The following is a 19,334-nucleotide window of genomic DNA, read 5'->3' on the forward strand; positions in this document are numbered from 1 at the left end:
TTGTTTGAATTGATGTACCAAGGGACACCACGCGTGGGGGTGTATGGGCTGAGATTCCTTTTAATTAAGTGATTGTTTTTTTTTTCAGTTAAAATATCCAGATGCATTAGAATTAATTATGCTTTGAATATATTTGTTCAGTTCTGTGACAAAATGTGCATAGACTTCATTCCCGTGCCCTCCTGTGGGTGTTGTTTCACAGTTCTCTTGGCACTTTATAGTTATTTTCCTCTTATCAATTGCACGTAACACAAATATATTATAATATGTTATTATTGTATTATCTACTTTTAATTTTTTTAAGAATATAATATATCGTATCATATTTGTTATACATAGATAATATTTCGTATGAGACAAAGTGACTGCTTTAAAGCACATCTAGACCTATTTGCTATTGCATGGGTAGTGCTGCTTTTTTCCCTCTCTCTCTCTCTCTCTCTCTCTCTCTCTCTTTCCCGATGATTGTTCTAATTTACATGTTCATATATGTATTGATTTGCTTTTGATTCCAATAAAACACACACAAAAAATATTTCTATTAATCATGATCGCCCGATGTTTTGTTTCATACTGTGTCGAAATGTCAGACCGACTGGATCAAATCGTCAAACTATTACATCACGAACAGGGATCACGAAATCTCGAACTTTCATTTATTGCAATTCAGAGTCACAATTCTTACTCAGGGAAACTTGTTAGTTCATATAGAAACTTCCAGGCCAAAAGAACCGATATAAACTCATCGTCATTTTTCAGTTAGTCTTACTTTCAGTCACTCTTTTCTGGATATCGCCCCAACTTGGCTGACATACGATACAACTTTGCCTAATGACTGTAATCTTCACCGTTAGTCTGCTAAAAACATGCATAATTTAGATATCAGAGTTGAAGATAATCGCTGTGTTCCGCACGAAATTTATCAATTTGATAAAAGAAATTGATATTTTGCTAGTCTGATTTCTAGAGGCTTTAGCTTTTCAACGCTTTTGATATCTGACACACAACATTGACCACCATCGATGCTGCATACGACGTGCACTCGCACTCATGAATACAGCTGTACTAGCTTTCATAATCAGAGTCTCGGAACGAGAAACGAAACAGGAGAGCACTTGTCTCACCTCCCTGTCTTATCCACAGAACTCTTCTGTGGTCTTATCCTACAGAGAAGTTTACAATATAATACGTGCATACGCTGGGGGCCGTGGGGAAGCGCTTCGGTAGGATCTGCGTACAAATACAGAGTACGGTACGTGACTACGGTCTGTTACCAGCCTGCGCCTGGTTTACTGATTATTCGTATTCGATAGTATCGTTCGTAGGGTACGACAGCAGTAGATCGTAGAGTAACTTGTATAGCTCAGTAAGCTCAGTGAGCTGAGCTGAGCATGCAGCAAAGCACTGCAGAGTTGAGGTCAGTGCTACACGGTATCTACTGTAAACTGTGGAATCTAGAGGAGGGAGATTGCCAAAATTTTGTCTGTCTGCCACCTCTTTCTTGTCTTTTGGCGGTCTTGCCCTTGGACAAGTAAGTGTGTATGGTCGGCCTTCTCAACCTTCTGCTGCAGTGCTGCAGAGAACCGGACCTGACATAACAATCGGCGGAATAGGTAAACGAAGGGCGGATCAAGAGGGCCCTTGCATGCATTTAGATCAGAGATCTAACGTTAGAGTTCTAAATTACATCATATAGAAACCATTTACAAACAACGCTGGGCCCGTAACAAGAGAGTGTGCTGTAATTCAGAGTAAAGTGTAAAGTGTATAGATCTACCCATCTTGGTAGCAGTGTTTACTTGCTTTACTTAGCTCTTAACGTTACAGATGTCTATTCATTGTAGTCTAGGTAATATTAAAGAGCTATGTATGTGATTTATTATATACAGTCAAGTAAAGTATAGTTTCGAAACTCACCAAAAAAGTTGCAATGTGCTGCTCTACTGAATTACTGAATAGTGTACTGAATAGCTCTTAAAGTTGACTGAGTGAAAGATTGGTCTGCATCGGTCGTCGGGGATATTTTCCGCAGAGACTACGTAAACGTACGACTGGCTTCACGGAATCCCCTCCTGTCTAACTGTTGGGTGTTACGGAGGAGAGCCATAAAAGTAAAAAAATGATAAAAGACTCCTGGAGCCGTTTCATAAAACTTGTTATCAGTGACAACTGCCATATTTCTATGACAAATTTTCACTCAGCCAATCAGATGCAAGGATTTCAGTAGCTTGTCACATCTATGACAACTTGTCACTGATGACAAGTTTTATGAAACGGGTCCCAAGACATACAGATTTTTCCGTCTGTTTAGTGTAATTTACTGTTGAGTGAGTGTGATAGATTTCTATTTCTAATCTTAACTTTATTAGATTATAGTAAACCTTACCTTACCCTGGCTGGGGCGCTGCAGGGGTGGGGCGGATCCAGGAATTCCACAAAAGGAGGGGTGCCTTTTACAAAATTAAAGGGGGGGGGGGGGTTGCATGCTTCCCCATTTTATTCTTTTTATTTCTTTTTTTTTTAAAGAATTAAAGGGAGGGGGTGTGCACCCAGTGCATCCCCACCTGGATTCACTACTGCACTGTAACCAGTAACACGAAGAAGGTGTTGCCTGTTTGGGTCGCCGGTGCGGTTATTTAACATTTCTTACCTAGCCTTTTCTACTTCATACCGGTAGGCCTACTTGATTGGCTACACTTCCTTGGATAACGCACCGTAGTCGACTAGAAACCTGTAATAAAAAACCTGCACCAAGGTTCAACCTTACTTGCCAAATTTCGACCACACATAATTAAAAACCATAGGTTTTACATGTACAACGTAGGTAGTCACATTTTGTATGGTTATGGTCAAATTGTGGGCGGCTTGCTTTAGAATAAGATCTACAACAAGTTGTAGAATCTCAATAATATTGTGGGTCTTCAACATAATATGGACGTCATGATTGAGTGCTTGACAAACAGTGATTATGCTGTGCTTCATGGTTTTCCCCAGTTCTCACTACTGATGTACTGTACTGACCTATCTAGGAAATGTAGGGAATTCCAACTGTATCCAAGGAAATGATTGGCTGACATGTGAAATGGCATTTGTTGCCCCAAATAAGCAGAAGTTACTGGAACAAAACTGGAGATTGGGTAATAATATTATGAAAGAATTTTCGATGTGTTAATGTACCTGGTAAATACCCATCACTGATACAGTGATGATACTTGATGTCAATAGAAATTTATAGTAGACCCCAACGAAAAAATAATGTAGCCTTATAACACAGAGTATTTGTTGCCTCAATACTGACCCTGTCTGCATATCCGTAGTCCTACCTGGAGTATTTCTACAGTATTCAAGATAGGACTAAGGACAGGAGAAAAATTCCTCTATTGTATAACATGTAATGAATTTTGTGATTAATGTTAATGTCATATTCAGATTCTTCACCATTGATTATCCATACTAGAGCCATCAAGTGCTGACATATGTGCCACTGATCAAAAGCCATGTTCTGCTGGGGATCGTCCAGAGAAGGCCAGCTTGGTCTTGGTAACCATAGCAGCCAGACCCATCAGGTGTTACCCAAAGAAGTGCCAACTTTGATGGGGCAGAAGGTGCAGGCAGTTGGCTGTGGTCTGCGTCACACTGGTGTGGTGCTCCAGGGAGGAACTGTCTATATGTTTGGGGCTAATGACATGGGACAACTTGGACAGGATCGCAGCCATAGTAGACCAGGTGAGCTTTTAATAGTTTAGTAATACTGTGTGTTGTTTTAAGAAAGATTAGTGATATTGTAAGATAGAAGCTACTGTAGACCTCTTGGCTCTAAATTGGTTTCATTATCCTCACTTCCTTTTCTTTTTATTCCTTTCCTTGTTATTATGATGATGATGATCATTATTACTCTTATCATTCCTATACTAAGTGTCCACATAGTGGTAATGTGGATGTAGTAGTGACCAGTGGTATTGATGGTGGTAGCACTTGTAATTTGCATAGATGAAGTTGGATGATTGTATCAAGTCTGGGATTTGTCTTTATGGTAGAATACAGTACTTTTTGTGCAATCAGACATCACCTTACATGGTGTGTATCCTTGTAAATACAACTGTACTTGTGTAAAGTGATGAAGTGGTTGAAGAAACAGCTTGAGCCTTTTTTTCTTGCAATACTCTTTCATCATCATTTTCCTTTCAGTTCTGGAGGGGATGGTTACCAGTGTTTAAAGGGGATGGCTAGTACGTAAGTGATCAGTGGGAATCAGTGGGAATGTAGATGGTAGATCCGAAAACCAAGACTTGTTCAAATGTAGGCCTGATCTTTTGCCAGTGTAATTGGGCCTGATTTGAGCTTTGTAATATCGAGATTCACCGTGTACAGTTGGATGCCAATAAACCCGTTTACTAAATACTAATACAAATTATTATGTATCTGCCTTTCTGACAATGGTTTTTCTTGACGACCTGAAAGCTTACCATAGGTTTGCCCAATGTAGCAATCAACTAATGTACATTGTATACAAACTGGACCCCAAGTACTGAAAACTGTTTTTGAAGTACAGGTGAGTAGAATAACTCATTACTATGTCAGAAATGGAAGAAATATTGGATAGATGTCAATAGTTTTGTAAACTGGTCTACTAGCATGCTGAGGAGATGTCTAATATGCATGGATATTGCTACTACTGGTATTTGCTCTTTTTTTCTCTTTTTTTCCACCCACATGCTTTAAATCACTCCCTAACATGCTAATCGTTCTTCACGCTTCAGTGCAAGTGTCTGCACTGGAGACTTTTGTTATATCTCAGGTGTGCTGTGGGGGTGACCACACACTGGCAGTCTCAGACAGGGGTCAAGTCCTAGGCTGGGGGCGTGATGACAGGGGTCAGTGTGGCCTGGGAACTGGAACCAGAGAAGCCAAACACAAACCAAAGTAAGAAGAAGAACATGTGTAATTAGAGCAATATTATATTAATCGCTGCCCAAACCATATCTATGTTTTTCAAGGGTGAATGAGTATAATAACATTGATTTCTTAAAAGTGCCCCATCTTTGTCATCCAAGTTCAAGTGCGGAAGCTATGCACTGTCGAAGGATAAAGAAGAAAATGTCGATCTTACTAGAACATTCCGAATTCTTCTCGGGAAACTTGTGGTCATTGTATGACTTTTGGACAACACATGTATGCAGAAGTGGCAGTAAAAAGCTGTGAAACTTAAAAAACAATCTTTCATGGCAATTTTTCAAATCATTCAATGGTCAAACTATTTTTGATCAGGCATGAATAAGAATTTGTGATGTACCAATATTACAATTTATGTCGCTTTTAAAGGACAAGTTCACCTTCATAAACATAAGGATTGAGAGAATGTAGCAATATTAGTAGAACACATCATTGAAAGTTTGAGGAAAATTGGACAATCCGTTCAAAAGTTATGAATTTTTGACGTTTTTGTGCAGTATCCGCTGGATGAGAAGACTACTGCAGTGTATGAATAACTTAGATGTCACATGCGTACAACAATATAAGGAAAATATAAAGAGAATTTCACAAAATTCCACCTTTTGAAAAAAGTACACATTCCCCTGACTCGTTACCGACAAATGTTATGGGTAATATTATTCCCCCTGCCTTTAGAAAGAGGCAAGTCAAGTGCACTTTTATCATGCCAAAAAAGTGAAAATATGTTGAATTTTCTTTTACATTTTCTTTATACTGTTGTACGCATATGACTCACAAGCTGTAGTAGTCTCCTCATCCAGCTTTAATGTTGATAAAATGAGATCACTATGCCTCTGATGTGTGTCAAATAGTTTGTAATAGAAGCATTTGCTTAAAGCACATTTTGTAATCTTTTGTTGAGTGTCAGATGTTATTGTAGATGGTGAATCAAGCAGGTGCAAACTAAGCTAGAGAAGCACTCTGAGAGCGCAGACCTCCGCCAAGCAGCTCATTTCCAACCACTGATCTTGTTCTTCCATAGAGATCAGTGATAACTACCCATACGTATGCATGCTGAAAATTGCCTGATTTCCCAATACAGAAACCTTTTGTTATGTCATCAATGTCAGCTGCGCAGCACGCCTTGCCCTGGACCAGAAACTAGAGCATGCATTCTAGTGCGCGTATGAAGACTTAAAAAATGCAGCTTGAACTCCCAAGTTTATTGACCCTACCTGATAAAATATTGGAAATCCTTCATAAAATCTATAAAAATTCTCAGATCACTACCAAAATTTAATCATCTGTTACTTGTCTCATTCTCAACCTTCCCTGTAAGTTTCATTCAAATCCGTTAGCAACTTTTTGAATTATTTTGCTCATGGACAAACGAAGAAACAAAAAGAAACCAACACCGATGAAAACATAACCTCCTCCCTTGGCAGAGGTAATTAACAAGCACACCTTTTTTCTGTCTCCTTTTGTCTCTCTGTGTCCCTCTGTCCCTATCTCTTCTTTCTCTGAATCTCTCTTTCTTTCTCTCTCTGTCTCTTTTTAGGATCCTGAGACATCTGGGATCCCACCATGTTGTCAAGGTCTGCTGTGGAGAATTACATTCCATGGCATTGTCGAGAGGTAATACGACCTTTCATGTTGAAATTCAGGACAGCAATTGTGTGATCAAGCTTCAGAAAAACTTAAAACATACAGCTCTAAACTGGCAAAATTCTCCAGTGCCCCAGAAAAGTTGGGCAGCACATTCCCATAGATCACTGCTTTCCTGCAGCTACACTTTCTTTCGTGCCTGTCTTGGCTGAACGCAAAGTATTTTAGGTCTGTTCTTTTTACATCATGTGTGCTGGAATGTCTCAATCAGAGTTCATTTGATTCCCTGTACCAAAGGAGATTTTTCTCTAGATTGATGTTCCATCAGATGATGTGGGTCCTTTCACTTATTGTAGTAGCACTCATATCACAGAAACAAAGACAAAGCTGAAATGTTATCCTACGTGAATCAGATGAATGAACGTTTCATGTCATGAAGCTGTCACAGCTTGATTTTGTTTTAGTTTTCTGTACTTGAGCATCTCTGTCTTATCTGTATCATGGTCTCTGCTGTTTCTTGTTTGTTTTTTGCTGAAGAATGTGCACGCCTGTAAAGTGGCGACTGGCTGGAATGCTCCCCAGGAAGTGGAGAGTGAGCACTGTCAGTGCTGGCAGGAAATAATGTATCCAGAGACGGGGGTAATAATAGTATGATGCAATATAAATTTATGACATTATTATTATTAATATGTTAATCATCGCTTATTATCATCCCTGTGTTATATCTTATGACATCACTTTGGCAGACGGAAGAGTATTCACCTGGGGTGACAACACATACGGTCAACTGGGCATCGGTTCTTCAGGGTCGAGTCTAGTTGACAGGCCAACTGAGCTCACGTCTCTCAAGGGTGTGCCCATTGTGCGAATAGCGTGCGGAGGGTCACACTCCTTTGCCCTTACCGTCTCGGGGTCAGTGTTCAGCTGGGGCAAAAATGACTTTGGGCAGCTTGGGCTTGGCAACAGAGAGCGTAGGTCACTGCTGTAGTAATTTGTCATGTCTGAAATTCTTAAAGGGGATGGCTAGTAACGGATCAATGGGAATCAGTGGGAATGCTGAGGGATGATTGTTCCAATCCTTGTGGGATTCATTTAAGAGTACATTATATATCTACTGTTGTGTGAAAATTATTTGCTTCAGAACGGTCTCATATTCAAGTAATGTGCAGATTAATGCCCCGTCACTGACCAGGGACGCTTACCTGGAAACATTAAACTGCACATTACTTGAATATGAGACCATTCTGAAGCAAATAGTTTTCACACAAGAATAGATATATAATGTACTCTTAAATGAATCCCACAAGGATTGGAACAATCATCCCTCAGCAATCCCACTAATTCCCACTGATCAGTTACTAGCCATCCCCTTTAATGTGTTAATGTATTAAGATGTTTTGGTTGACATTTATCAGAGAGCACTCATCAAATTGTTGCTGTCATATTTGTTTCGTATGTTATCGTCTTTTATTGTATTGAATGGCATTACAATGTGTTGTGTCATATAGCATTGCTTTGTATAAGAGGTAGTAGTTCCTCTGAAGGTTGCAATATAAATTCCTTTCTGGCTGTTCCACAGTTGCCTTTTGTTTGTTGAGTAAAAATACTGTGATATTTACAGTGTATTTGTTTTGATGAATATCACATTTGTGACATAGAGTAATAAATATCCTGTTGGGATAAAGTCCCTACAAGTAGCAATGAATTCTTTAGCAGAACTTTCACTTTCATATTTGTTTTTCCTTTCTTGCAGACAAATACTTTCCAACTCTACTCAGGAATCTCCGATCTCAGTTAGTGAGATATGTGGCATGTGGACAAGACCATACTGCCCTGCTTACTCTTGTAAGTAGTATAAGTAATAGCCTTCTGCGCAGTCACATATATCATACATTATTGTTGAGGTATGTTTAGTCTAGATAGTTGCCACTCATGATTGGCTTCATATCGGATATTTAAGGCAATTTTACAAGAGCCAAAATTTGCAAAATTTAAATGCACACAAAAATTCTTGTCTAACACTATAATGCATTGGATGCCAGTGCCAGCTCACAAAAATTTCATGTCACGAAAAAGGTCGTTGGCTCCAATTCAGAAAAATTTCATGCCGCGAATATTTCTTGTTTTACAGTATCAGTGATTGCTTGTTTCATTTCAGAAAAGAGACGTTCATGATAGGCAGAACACCATGTCCAATTTCCTTATGAGCTCTGTATTATCAAAAGTAGATTTTTTTTTTTTTTTAAAGGCCTATGTATGCTAACCTCGGGTAATACAATGGATATCAATCGATACATTCAAATGCAACACTTACATAACCCTGGGATTAAGATGTAATCCTGCCAATGAAACTGACTCCCCATTAGCTTGATGTAAGACAGCATCAGCGTCTGTGTGATGCTGTCACCATGATTTGAAATCGGCGCTGGGAAAAAGATGATTTTTCTGTGTGCCTCACAGAAGATGATGATGAAGTCATACCAAAATACTACCATGAAATACTCTGCCCCACTTATTTGATTGATGTCCAGTGAAGTTTAAAGGGTGTGTACAGTTCTGGTCGAGGTGAGGATTTAGCTTCTAACGTTTTGCGAGATATTCAGAAACCACTCTATGAGATGTCAAAGAGCATGCAGTTCTAAGGGGTATCAAAAGTTTATTCGATGAAATTCGGTTTTGAAATGGCTGAGATATCCAAAAACAAGGTGAAACAAAGAGATCCTAATAAAGTTGTGGCATGTCGCCTTTTATTATTAGCACTTTTTTTGATATCTCAGCCATTTGAAAACCAATTTTCATCAAATAAACGTTGAATCCTTCTTAAAATTACATGCTCTTTCATATTTCATAAGAGGCTTTTCATTATCTCACTTAGGAATGTTCAAAACATGAATCCCCACCTCAACCAGTACTGTAGAGGCCCTTTAACCCATTGAGGATGGGCTGATTTTGCTACAACACATATTTCTCAGACACTTGCCCGAGTATACTCGGGACTCATATACTCGGGACTCATCCTCAACAGGTTAATTATGGATTTGTTCTTGTTGAATTTGTCCGTACAGGATGGTGGCGTCTTTCTCTTCGGCCAGGGGTCAGAGGGTCAACTGGGTCATGGTTCAGATGCAAATGAGCTCAACCCAAGAAAGGTCATTGACCTGATGGGGACCACCATCACGCAGGTGGCGTGTGGAAGGTTGGTGATTTTTCTGCTGTAGATTCCAAGTTTGGTACATGCATCACTTTGCTATATAGCTACTTTTGTTCTAACTTATTATACCACTCTGAACCCCCCCCCCCCCCCCCCCCCATGCAGTCACTTGGTACGAGTGGAATTTAAAATTGTGAACATTATGACAAACTTTATGACTTGTGATAACTTGCTGTCATCTATATGAAGAAATGGCTTTTGCAACTTTTCTGTCAGTATTAATTGTTCATTCTTACTACAGTGAAAGTCCAAACAGTCAGCACTCCTACATCAATGTAACTAAAGCAGATAGTGTTTATGTGATGCAAGTGTAACAAAGCAAAGAAAATCCCAAAGTTGTCTGTCTATTTGATGGAGTTCAAGAAGTTTGATTGTGTGGAAAAATTGTTTTGACCATCCAGACACCACACACTGGTCCTTGAAGGGGCAAGTGGACGACTGTATGCATTTGGTCTCGGGGTCCTGGGCCAGCTGGGCCAAGGGGATACAGAGTCCCACTGTGATCCTGCCAAAGTTTCCGGCCCATGGGTCCCATACTCGGGAGCTGAGGAGAATATGGAGGTAGAGGGATATGTTGTGAGATGCATACACGCCGGAGGAGGTCAATCTTTCTGTACGGTCACAAGTGTAACACAAGTGAGTCCCCTTTTTAGAAACATATAATTTTTTTTTTTAATACAATGCACTGACAAAGAGACACACAAGAACTTGGAAGTGGACAGACCTGTATTGCTTTTTGAGATATCTGTGTTTTGAAATTAGGATTGTGCCTGCATATCAAACTCTTTAAGAAAAGTTGCAAAGTACTGATGACTATTAAGAAATAAAAGAATGTGGCAGAAGTACAAAAGAAAATGTATATATATATATTTTTAATTGAAATGTCAATATGATGTTATAATAATAGTGCTATGATGCAAGCACTTATTATTGCATGAACATTCACGTTTACTATGACCACTATTACATGTGCACTCGTTAAAAAGTGACTAATCACACATACACAAAGTATGATGGTGAATAGATAATCTTTTGAAGCAATATTGAGTCAGAAAAAAGATAATAATGCAGTGAGAGTAAGTCTGATAATCGGAGTATTTTCTAGGGGATAGCCATTCTGAGTGAGTATTACCTGTGTATCTTTCCTATGTGTAGAATCTAGATCTGCCACTGGATTTCAGGGATCCTGTGCCCCACCAGGAGCCTGCTGCCCTCTCAGCCAAGCTTCTCAGGGACCTGGCCTCAGTGGTGCCCAACACTTCCCCACCACCCAAGGCCAGAAAGCTTGCAGAGGTGGTCTTCTCATCCGCTGCATGCCTCAATGCATCTTTCTTAAAGCCGTGAGTGTGATGATGCTGTATACATTGTACATGTATATATGCAGGCTGTGCTGAATCATCTGTCTTCTGGTGTACTTTATAAGCTGCAACTGGCTAAGCTGTTCTTTTCTTGTAATAACATTATATATATACCCTCATCACTGTTATATGGACTTTGAAGTCTTGTGTCATTCCTTTTTATTGACTCATGATTTCAGAATATCCTTGTGAATGAACAAATAAAGCACCACACAGAATGTGACTGATTTCCAAATAAAATGCAGCAAGGGGTGTTTTTTTTCCTTTTTCGTTTGCCAAACGTGTGCACTGTTGTAGACAGATTATACTTATGCCTAATATAAGACAGATAGGTTCAAATGAATATAGATTCTCAAAAACAAGAACAGCACAAAGTAGAAATGAAGGAATAATGATATTGAAGAATAGTCTGCCTGTTTTTATGCTACTTAAAAAAAAGATCACATTGAGAGATTTTTTTTTCTGTGTGATATGTGATGTTGACATGTTTAGAGTTTAGTTACTTTAATTTAGAATTTGTAATTCAAATGATATTTTCTCTTTCTCTATTGTTTAATTTAGATATAAAATGTAGTGTTGCATTTTAACATATGTGACCCGCTACAACAAAAGGGTCCTAAAGTCGCGCACGGTCAAAGCTGTGAAAATCGAGTTTGAAGTCAGAGCATCAAGATTGGTCAAAACTTACGATTTTCTGATTTTGACATATTATTGTAGTCTGACATATCTTCTATCATCTGTCGAAATTTTGAAGCAAAATGATGAAAGGAAAGACCAAAAAATAGCGTTTTTCTGGGCCATGTTTTTTGGCGTTTCAACGAAGCAGAAACTGGTTCCAAAATTTGGATTGAGCGCCACAGATAGGCTCCGCCCCTAACAACAACCAGAGTGATCTCATTTGTAAGTTTGCTGCTTGCCGCTAACCAAAGCGTGAAACTCACACACTGCCCAGTCGACTGGTGCGTGCAGGCGGGGTGCGCTATGCCCAGCCGCTTCTCCTGGCACCCTGGTCTCCTGGTCACTGATTGGTCGGTGAGGAGACCGCCGACGCTGTGCTTGAATGAGCATTTCGGGAGTTGCTAGGGCTTGCCTTCTATTGTCCGGAGGTGAAAACTGACTTGCGTGTCCCTTGATCGCAATTGCGTTGCAAGGAAAACTTTAAGGGTGCTTTTCTCGAAACATTGATTTCCCAGACGTCTCGATATGCTCTCTTTTAAACATCGATATCTCCGCAGCCGATTATTTTTATAAGATGTGTTATATATCAATTTAAAGCAGAAAGATTAGGAAATTATGCCATGCAATTTTCAAATAATTGACCTCGCCCAACTTTAGGATCATTTTGTTGTAGCGGGTCACATATGTTATGTTTCATTCAAAAAGAATATTATTGGCCACAAGCCTATGCAGAAAATATGAGCCATCAGCTCAAAAGTATATGAAGTTTCTAAATAGATCTGATCATAAATCGATTTAACTTGCAAGTGTGATGGTCATGGCTCGTATGAAATATTGCACTTGGTATTATGATATATGGTACAGTGTATAAGCATGAAAGTGACTGCTTGTATGATGGAATTGTTTTAATGCCAGAAATGATGATCACTACTGTTGTGGAAAGTCCAACCATGGAGTGGACCTTGATGCTGCAAGATCTGCCTTTAAGCACCTCTCGGATAAGAACATGATCCTTGAAATTGTGAGTTCCTATTATTGTTTTTGTTTTTTTGTTTATTTTACAAAGCCCGAGGTACATTGTACTCTTGCATTTGTCCTTTTGAAATATAGCGTGTCTTGGTTGAAAGTTCAACTCAGCAAGCAGTAAGATTTTGATGGGTTTATTCATACAACATGGAAGCTCAGATCTAGCAGATTTTACCAGTGTCAGAAGATTGGTGACCATTGAAGACTCAGAAGGTCATTGGTGAGCATTAGTTTTAGGGGCAGGGGCTCGAAGTTGACAGTAGTCTGAGTTCATCAAAACTACCAAAGTGGTAGCTGTGTTATGCATACCCTTCAATGACCAGAAGCATTACGCATGAGAATGAGACTGCCGTTTAAAGTCATAATTTACCATTTGCAGATGAAACAAAAACCCAGCAATAGTGCTTTAAAATAGTTCTAAAATGTGAGTCAGGGATAGAAGCAACCACTGTGAAAATTTGAATCAGTAAAATCGATGCCAAGTATTGTTAGATATACTAAATGTGAACAATAGTTATAATAAAAATGTTTCTTGACTAAACCGTATACCGCTACGGTTTATTGAGTGAAATACTGACATCTCCTTATATTTTACGCTTTATTGCAAAACTTTTATATGGGAGGGTGTTTTGTGGTACAACAGACCTACACATATGCATGAAAGGCGATATCTTGAACACATTTCAAGTGACTGCTCCCATAGGTAAAGTGGACCTTTAAGATCAACGATTCTCTCAGTTTTGCTGTGGAGGGAGAAATAGATATGTTTCTTGGAATATCTTCATATCTATTCATGGACAAAGTGTTTTGTAGAGAATCTTTTGTAGATTATTTTAATCCAAACAAAAGACTTGAAGACACTACAAGGTATTTTCTCATCTGCTTCTGTTGAAATTTAAGATGAGTATAGCTGAGAATGATGATTAACAGGAATGGTATGAGAAGAAGTTGAAGTTGTCCTATGCTTGCCAGTTGAGTCATCAGTTTAAGTAGTCAGTAGCCTTTACTTGTTCTGGACCTACATTAGAATTTCAAGAGAGGTAAAAAGTAATTTAAAGGGGCCCTGAAATCCAAATGCATGTTGACTTGTGTTGATTTGTGATACCCTCAACATCACTTTTGCAGTGAAACAAATATCTAGAAACATTCCATATATTTTTAACGATTTTTTCTTCTATTTTTCTTCAGATTACTTGGGAACGCCCACAAAAAATCCTTCCAAACCAGTATTCTTGAGATGACCTCATCTGTCAATCATTGCTAAAGTACTGAAATGCTTAACAAAAGATATTGGAATGCACCTTCCCCTCGACTCAGCATAACTTGCATGTTCCCTCGCCATGTCTTTTGTTAGTCACATTAATATCACAGAATCTTGCAAGTTATGCTGAGTCGAGAGGAAGGTGCATTCCAAGAAAAAAAAAATCCTTCCAAAAAAAAATCTGAAAAAAAAATAGAAGAAAAAAAATTGTAAAAAATAGAAGAAAAAAAATCGTTAAAAATATATGGAATGTTTCTAGATATTCGTTTCACCGCAAAAGTGATGTTGAAGGTATAAATCAACACAAATCAACATGCATTTGGATTTCAGGGCCCCTTTAAAGTAAAAGAGACTGTAGGTGATTGAGTAGTATGTAGGACATGTCCTTTAAACATTAGATAGTAAGCAGTTCGTAGTAAAAATTACGTTGAATAGCAGATAAATTGTACATTTTTTGACATGTGTACCATTGTATTTGTTCAGCACCAGACAAATCCTTTCATTATAATCAGGTAATTTGTCCCCACCGAACGAGTTCAAGCAGGGGACAATGAAACGGGCTCCGTACGTGTATGTGTCCGTCCGTCTGTCTGTGTGTGCGTTCTTGTGTGATCAAAATGTTCAATTTAATACTTCTCTGTCATTTATGAGCCTATTTTGATTCTGTTTGCTTTATATGATAGCACTACATGGGAGCTTTGAAACTTCTACACAGAATTTCAGTTGTGACCTTTGACCTTGACCTTTGACCTATATTGTACATTTTGCTACAAAATGCTACTCCTTCGCCATTTCTAACCCGATTTCGATTCTGTTTGCTTTATGTGATGGCACTAGGTGAGGGCTTCAAAACTTCTACACAGAATGTTGACCTTTGACTTCTTTGACCCTTGACCTTGATTTTTGACCTATATTGTACATTTTGCTACAAAATGCTACTCCTTCGCCATTTCTAACCCAATTTCCATTCCGTTTGCTTTATGTGATGGCACTAGGTGAGGGCTTCAAAACACAGAATCTTGACCTTTGACTTCTTTGACCTTTGACCTTGATTTTTGACCTATATTGTACATTGGCTACAAAATGCTACTCCGCCATTTCTAACCCGATTTCGAATCCGTTTGCTTTAAGTGATGGCACTAGGTGAGGGCTTCAAAACTTCTACACAGAATTTTGACCTTTGACTTCTTTGACCTTTGACCTTGATTTTTGACCTATACTGTACATTTTGCTACAAAATGCTACTTCCGGCGGGGACATACATTACGCACCGCGTAATTTCTACTTTTCCTTGTTGAAATTTATCATCATTATTATTGTTTTTTATCACTAGATTTCAGAAGTCATCACATCAACATTAGTGCCGAGTCTTCCAGAGTCCCCTCCTGATGTGGAGGCCCTCAGACTCTACCTAGTGCTAATGGAATGCCCCGTCCTCAGCAGGCCTCAGGAGAGATGGTGCAGACATACCATTTGCCAACTGGGGAATGCACTCTGTAGCTTGAAAGGGGCAGCAGACAAGATATTAAGTGAGTTACAGTGAGACACTAGGATTTAAATGGATTATACTTTTAGTATGTAACTACTTTCATCCATGTTGGCATTCAATGTTGGGGAATATTAAATTCCATGAGTTTGCATTGCCACTTGCCATTTTTCTAATTTTGTGGCAGAGTTTAAAAAGCCGCTTATATTTTCACACATCTCTGTTGTGGAATCATTCTGTGACGAAATGAAATTCAAATAGATTCATGAAGCCTAGCGTGAATCTCAAAATGCAGGTTTTTGTCGAGCTCACCGTAGGTGAGGGGAGACTAAGGGATCGCCTGTGGCGTTTGTCCGTCCGTCTGTCCGTCGTCCGTTGTCTGCGGTCCGTCGTCTGTCCGTAATGCTACAAAAACTTGAATAACTCTCTACTGAGGACTTCAATTTCGATCAAACTTGGAGGGAAGAGTGATTATACAAAGTTACACATTTTACCAAATATGAAGGTCATCTCAAGATGAAAGGTCATAGGCAGGGGTCAATGAACTTTAGGGCCCAATGTTAAGTTTTTACGGCGCGTTTCTATTATGGCTCATAACTTTTGATGTAAATGTCAGTAATTTTGTGACCAAACTTGGATGGTAGATGTCCCTAAGCGAGTTGAAGATCACCACGTGGTCAAAGGTCACAGACAGGTGTCAACGAACATTTAGGGCCCAATGTTAAGTTTTTACGGCGCGTTTATGGCTCATAACGGCGCGGCGATTACTGCGCGATTATGGCTCATAACTTTTTATCCCTGTGTCCGTTTGTGACCAAACTTGGATGGTAGATGTACCTTGGGGAGTTGAAGTTCATCACAAGGTCAAAGGTCACAGATAGGGGTCAACGAACTTTTAGGGCCCAATGTTATATGTTTATGGCTTATTTCGATTATGGCTCTTAACTTTTGATCCTTATGTCCGTTTGTGACCAAACTTGGCTGGTAAATGTCCCTTAGGGAGTTGAAGCTCACCACAAGGTCACCACAAGGTCAAAGGTACTGTATACGCCAATATTTTCGTGTACAGATATTTTCGCGAATCACGGTATCAGTGGCATTTTCGCTTGTTGTTAAATTCGCGATTGATACTAGTACTAGTCGGGTCTACTGCCAAGCTTTAAGCCCCAGAAACACATTCAAAACACTTGCCAACGTACATTGTACTTGTAACGTTTTTCCATTTGCATTGTGACTTCCCAAACATGACAATAGAAAAGACGGGATGATACGGGAACTTACAGTGAGACAATCACATACGACATTCACAAGTACACTTTGTACCTACCAAACGTCGCAACAAATTTATATAAGTTAGACTACAAAGTTTCAGAGCTGCGCTAGCGCTAGCGAAAGTTTTACATGCATCCGGATATCCGTAGGCCTCACGCACCCAACCACATCGAGGCGGTGTTCGTTTGCATAGGGTAATGTAGCACGGAGATTGCACATTTTAATGCATGTTTATCATCGTACTGCACTTCCAGATCGGTCGCACTGTCGCGTACTAGTATGTGCCAGCAGTTGCAGTACGTATTGGCCGGTGTAACAGCCGCGCGCTGGTGGTCCGGCAAGCGCTTGTCATCAATTTGTACATAATGTATGACGGGGTAATATTTTCGTGTGTCTTTAATTTCACGATCAGCCCAAAGCTCGCGAAATTCACAAAAATGAAACCCTCGCGAAAATAACGGCGTATACAGTAATAAGCGGGGTCAATGAACTTCCGGAAGTTAGAAAAACATTAATTTCTTCTACATGAATGGGCAAGACACATTTTGGCACTTGCCTTGTTAACTCTTTAGTTTCTATGTCTTGCTAGAGAGAAAATCTATATTGTTGGTGTTCCTATACCTTGTACAGCTCACTGGTGGGCCGGGTTTCAGCCGCGGCATTTGAACCGCATCCTCACTATTCACAAGGATGGCGTCATGGCGATGCTCCAAGTTGGTTCCTTCAGACAACTGCGGCAGGAGGATCAAATGTTTCTGGATGTGTGCATGAGAGTCCTAGACAAACTGTGCAAGGTAAGACATCTGCAGATGTAAGTGAACTTTAACCCTACTCAGGCTAGGCTTTTTTGGTTCTGCTTAAAACTGGAGGGGGACAGATTCCGGATTTTGATAGTGGCTTCTGAACATTTTGTCTTTGTCTCATGTCGAACAGATGCTTTTATTGTGAACCTCTTTGACAGTCTTTGTTGCCCTCCCTTGCATGGAATGACAAAAGACCAGAGCCCAGCGTTAAGCCCGCTGCAAACTACTCAACCTGAGGTCATACAACCCTCTGACCATGAGACCAGGTCATGCCACCTGGCAATGCACACTATGCGACCTGACCTAGGACCTGCAACCTGCCTCCCATGTGCTCTGATAGCACACAGCACATGCGCAGCTAAGAGCTACATTGTAGCTACTGTAGCTAGCTATAAATGCACGACCACTTGAAAATTCCAACATGCCAAAACTTTTCCGTCGGGTCATGCAACCTAGGCTTGTGACCTTACACTTGAGTGTATGGTGACGTCAAATCGACAGTCAGAAGGTTTTACGACCTCTAGTCATGTAGTGTGCGGTGGGCTTTACATCCAGTGAATAACTGATGTGTCTGTTCACCATGTCTGTGATCTAATATTGCACCGAGGTGTAAAACCTTGGAATATTAGCCCTCAGTTATTCGGCAGTTGTGACAAACCAGTTAAATTCACCCACTGATCTCACCCCATCTTTGAAGGCTGCCCGTGATGTGTCAATTCCAGATCAGGTGATGGGCTCCTGGGAATGAATGCCCCCAAAGACGATGTCCAACTGTGCTTTATTTGCCACATTATATACATTTTTTATGTCAGTGGCATACCATTGTGACACCAGCCACTCATTAAACATACAATGTATGTACCATGTCATTTAATGAAGTTTCAGTCATTTTTATTCAGGTTCAAGTTCAACCTGCATCCATGCATTATGTGTACTTACACTGTATATATAGTACTTATAGTTGCCATTTCAAATCCCTGAAAATGGTACAGCATACAACACTTCCAATCAGATGTACACAAAGAATGTCCAGATGATCCTTGGCGCAAAAGGATTTAGCAGTTTCAATATGGTAGACAAGATACAACATATGTGACCCTGCATCAGAAAACCGACAAAAAGTTGCCAGACATAGATTTTTAGTTAACCCGTTGAGGACGGACTGATTTTGCTACAACACACATTTCCCATAGACACTTGCCCAAGTACATGTATACTTAGGACTCGTCCTCAACAGGTTAAGGGCAGATTCCATGAGAACAGACTCTCAGCTTTAAAGTGATTTTTTACTCTATTCAAATGGACTCTCCTAATCTATCTTCATATTGGAAAGAAAGCACATACTCTATCTGGAAAGTGTGAACTGAGTAAAGAGGCTCTAAAGTGCAGAATCCATTCAAGCACTTAATCTTCACCAAACCGCACTAGCTGTGCGATGAATGGGACAAAAAACAAGATGTAAACCACCCTAGCAACAATAATGAAGGGATTATCAGATTAAGCTGAAATTGAATATGCTCTGTTAACACATTCAGTCAATGATTAATGCCTACTTTCAAAGCAGTAACATTATCCTTTCAAAAATTATTAGAGTGAAGAAAAGTTATTAATGTGAAGAGTGTGCAATGGATTTTCAAGAAATGAAAAGGTGCCTCTAATACACACCTGATCTCACTACTTTACAGAAAGAGAGGGTTGTAGA

The 19,334-nt window shown here is 39.6% G+C and overlaps 1 protein-coding gene across 1 annotated transcript in view; it reads left to right on the top strand.

Annotated features, from left to right (window-relative positions):
* The first annotated feature begins 1,477 nt into the window (after positions 1–1,477).
* LOC139727981 (probable E3 ubiquitin-protein ligase HERC4) overlaps positions 1,478–19,334 on the top strand; it is a 34,202-nt gene continuing 16,345 nt past the window's right edge. The window contains exons 1-12 of the mRNA XM_071638951.1: positions 1,478–1,613; positions 3,458–3,726; positions 4,761–4,923; positions 6,491–6,567; positions 7,284–7,508; positions 8,291–8,382; positions 9,603–9,733; positions 10,150–10,384; positions 10,904–11,088; positions 12,700–12,805; positions 15,405–15,600; positions 17,460–17,623. Coding sequence (XP_071495052.1) covers positions 3,498–3,726; positions 4,761–4,923; positions 6,491–6,567; positions 7,284–7,508; positions 8,291–8,382; positions 9,603–9,733; positions 10,150–10,384; positions 10,904–11,088; positions 12,700–12,805; positions 15,405–15,600; positions 17,460–17,623 — 1,803 coding nt within the window. The 5' untranslated portion in view covers positions 1,478–1,613; positions 3,458–3,497. The remainder of the gene's footprint in view (positions 1,614–3,457; positions 3,727–4,760; positions 4,924–6,490; positions 6,568–7,283; positions 7,509–8,290; positions 8,383–9,602; positions 9,734–10,149; positions 10,385–10,903; positions 11,089–12,699; positions 12,806–15,404; positions 15,601–17,459; positions 17,624–19,334) is intronic.

Source organism: Diadema antillarum, unplaced genomic scaffold (genome assembly GCF_040938485.1).
Source record: "Diadema antillarum isolate AM-2024a unplaced genomic scaffold, OU_Dant_1.0 seq00000161_RagTag, whole genome shotgun sequence".
NCBI classification, from domain to species: Eukaryota; Metazoa; Echinodermata; class Echinoidea; order Diadematoida; family Diadematidae; genus Diadema; species Diadema antillarum.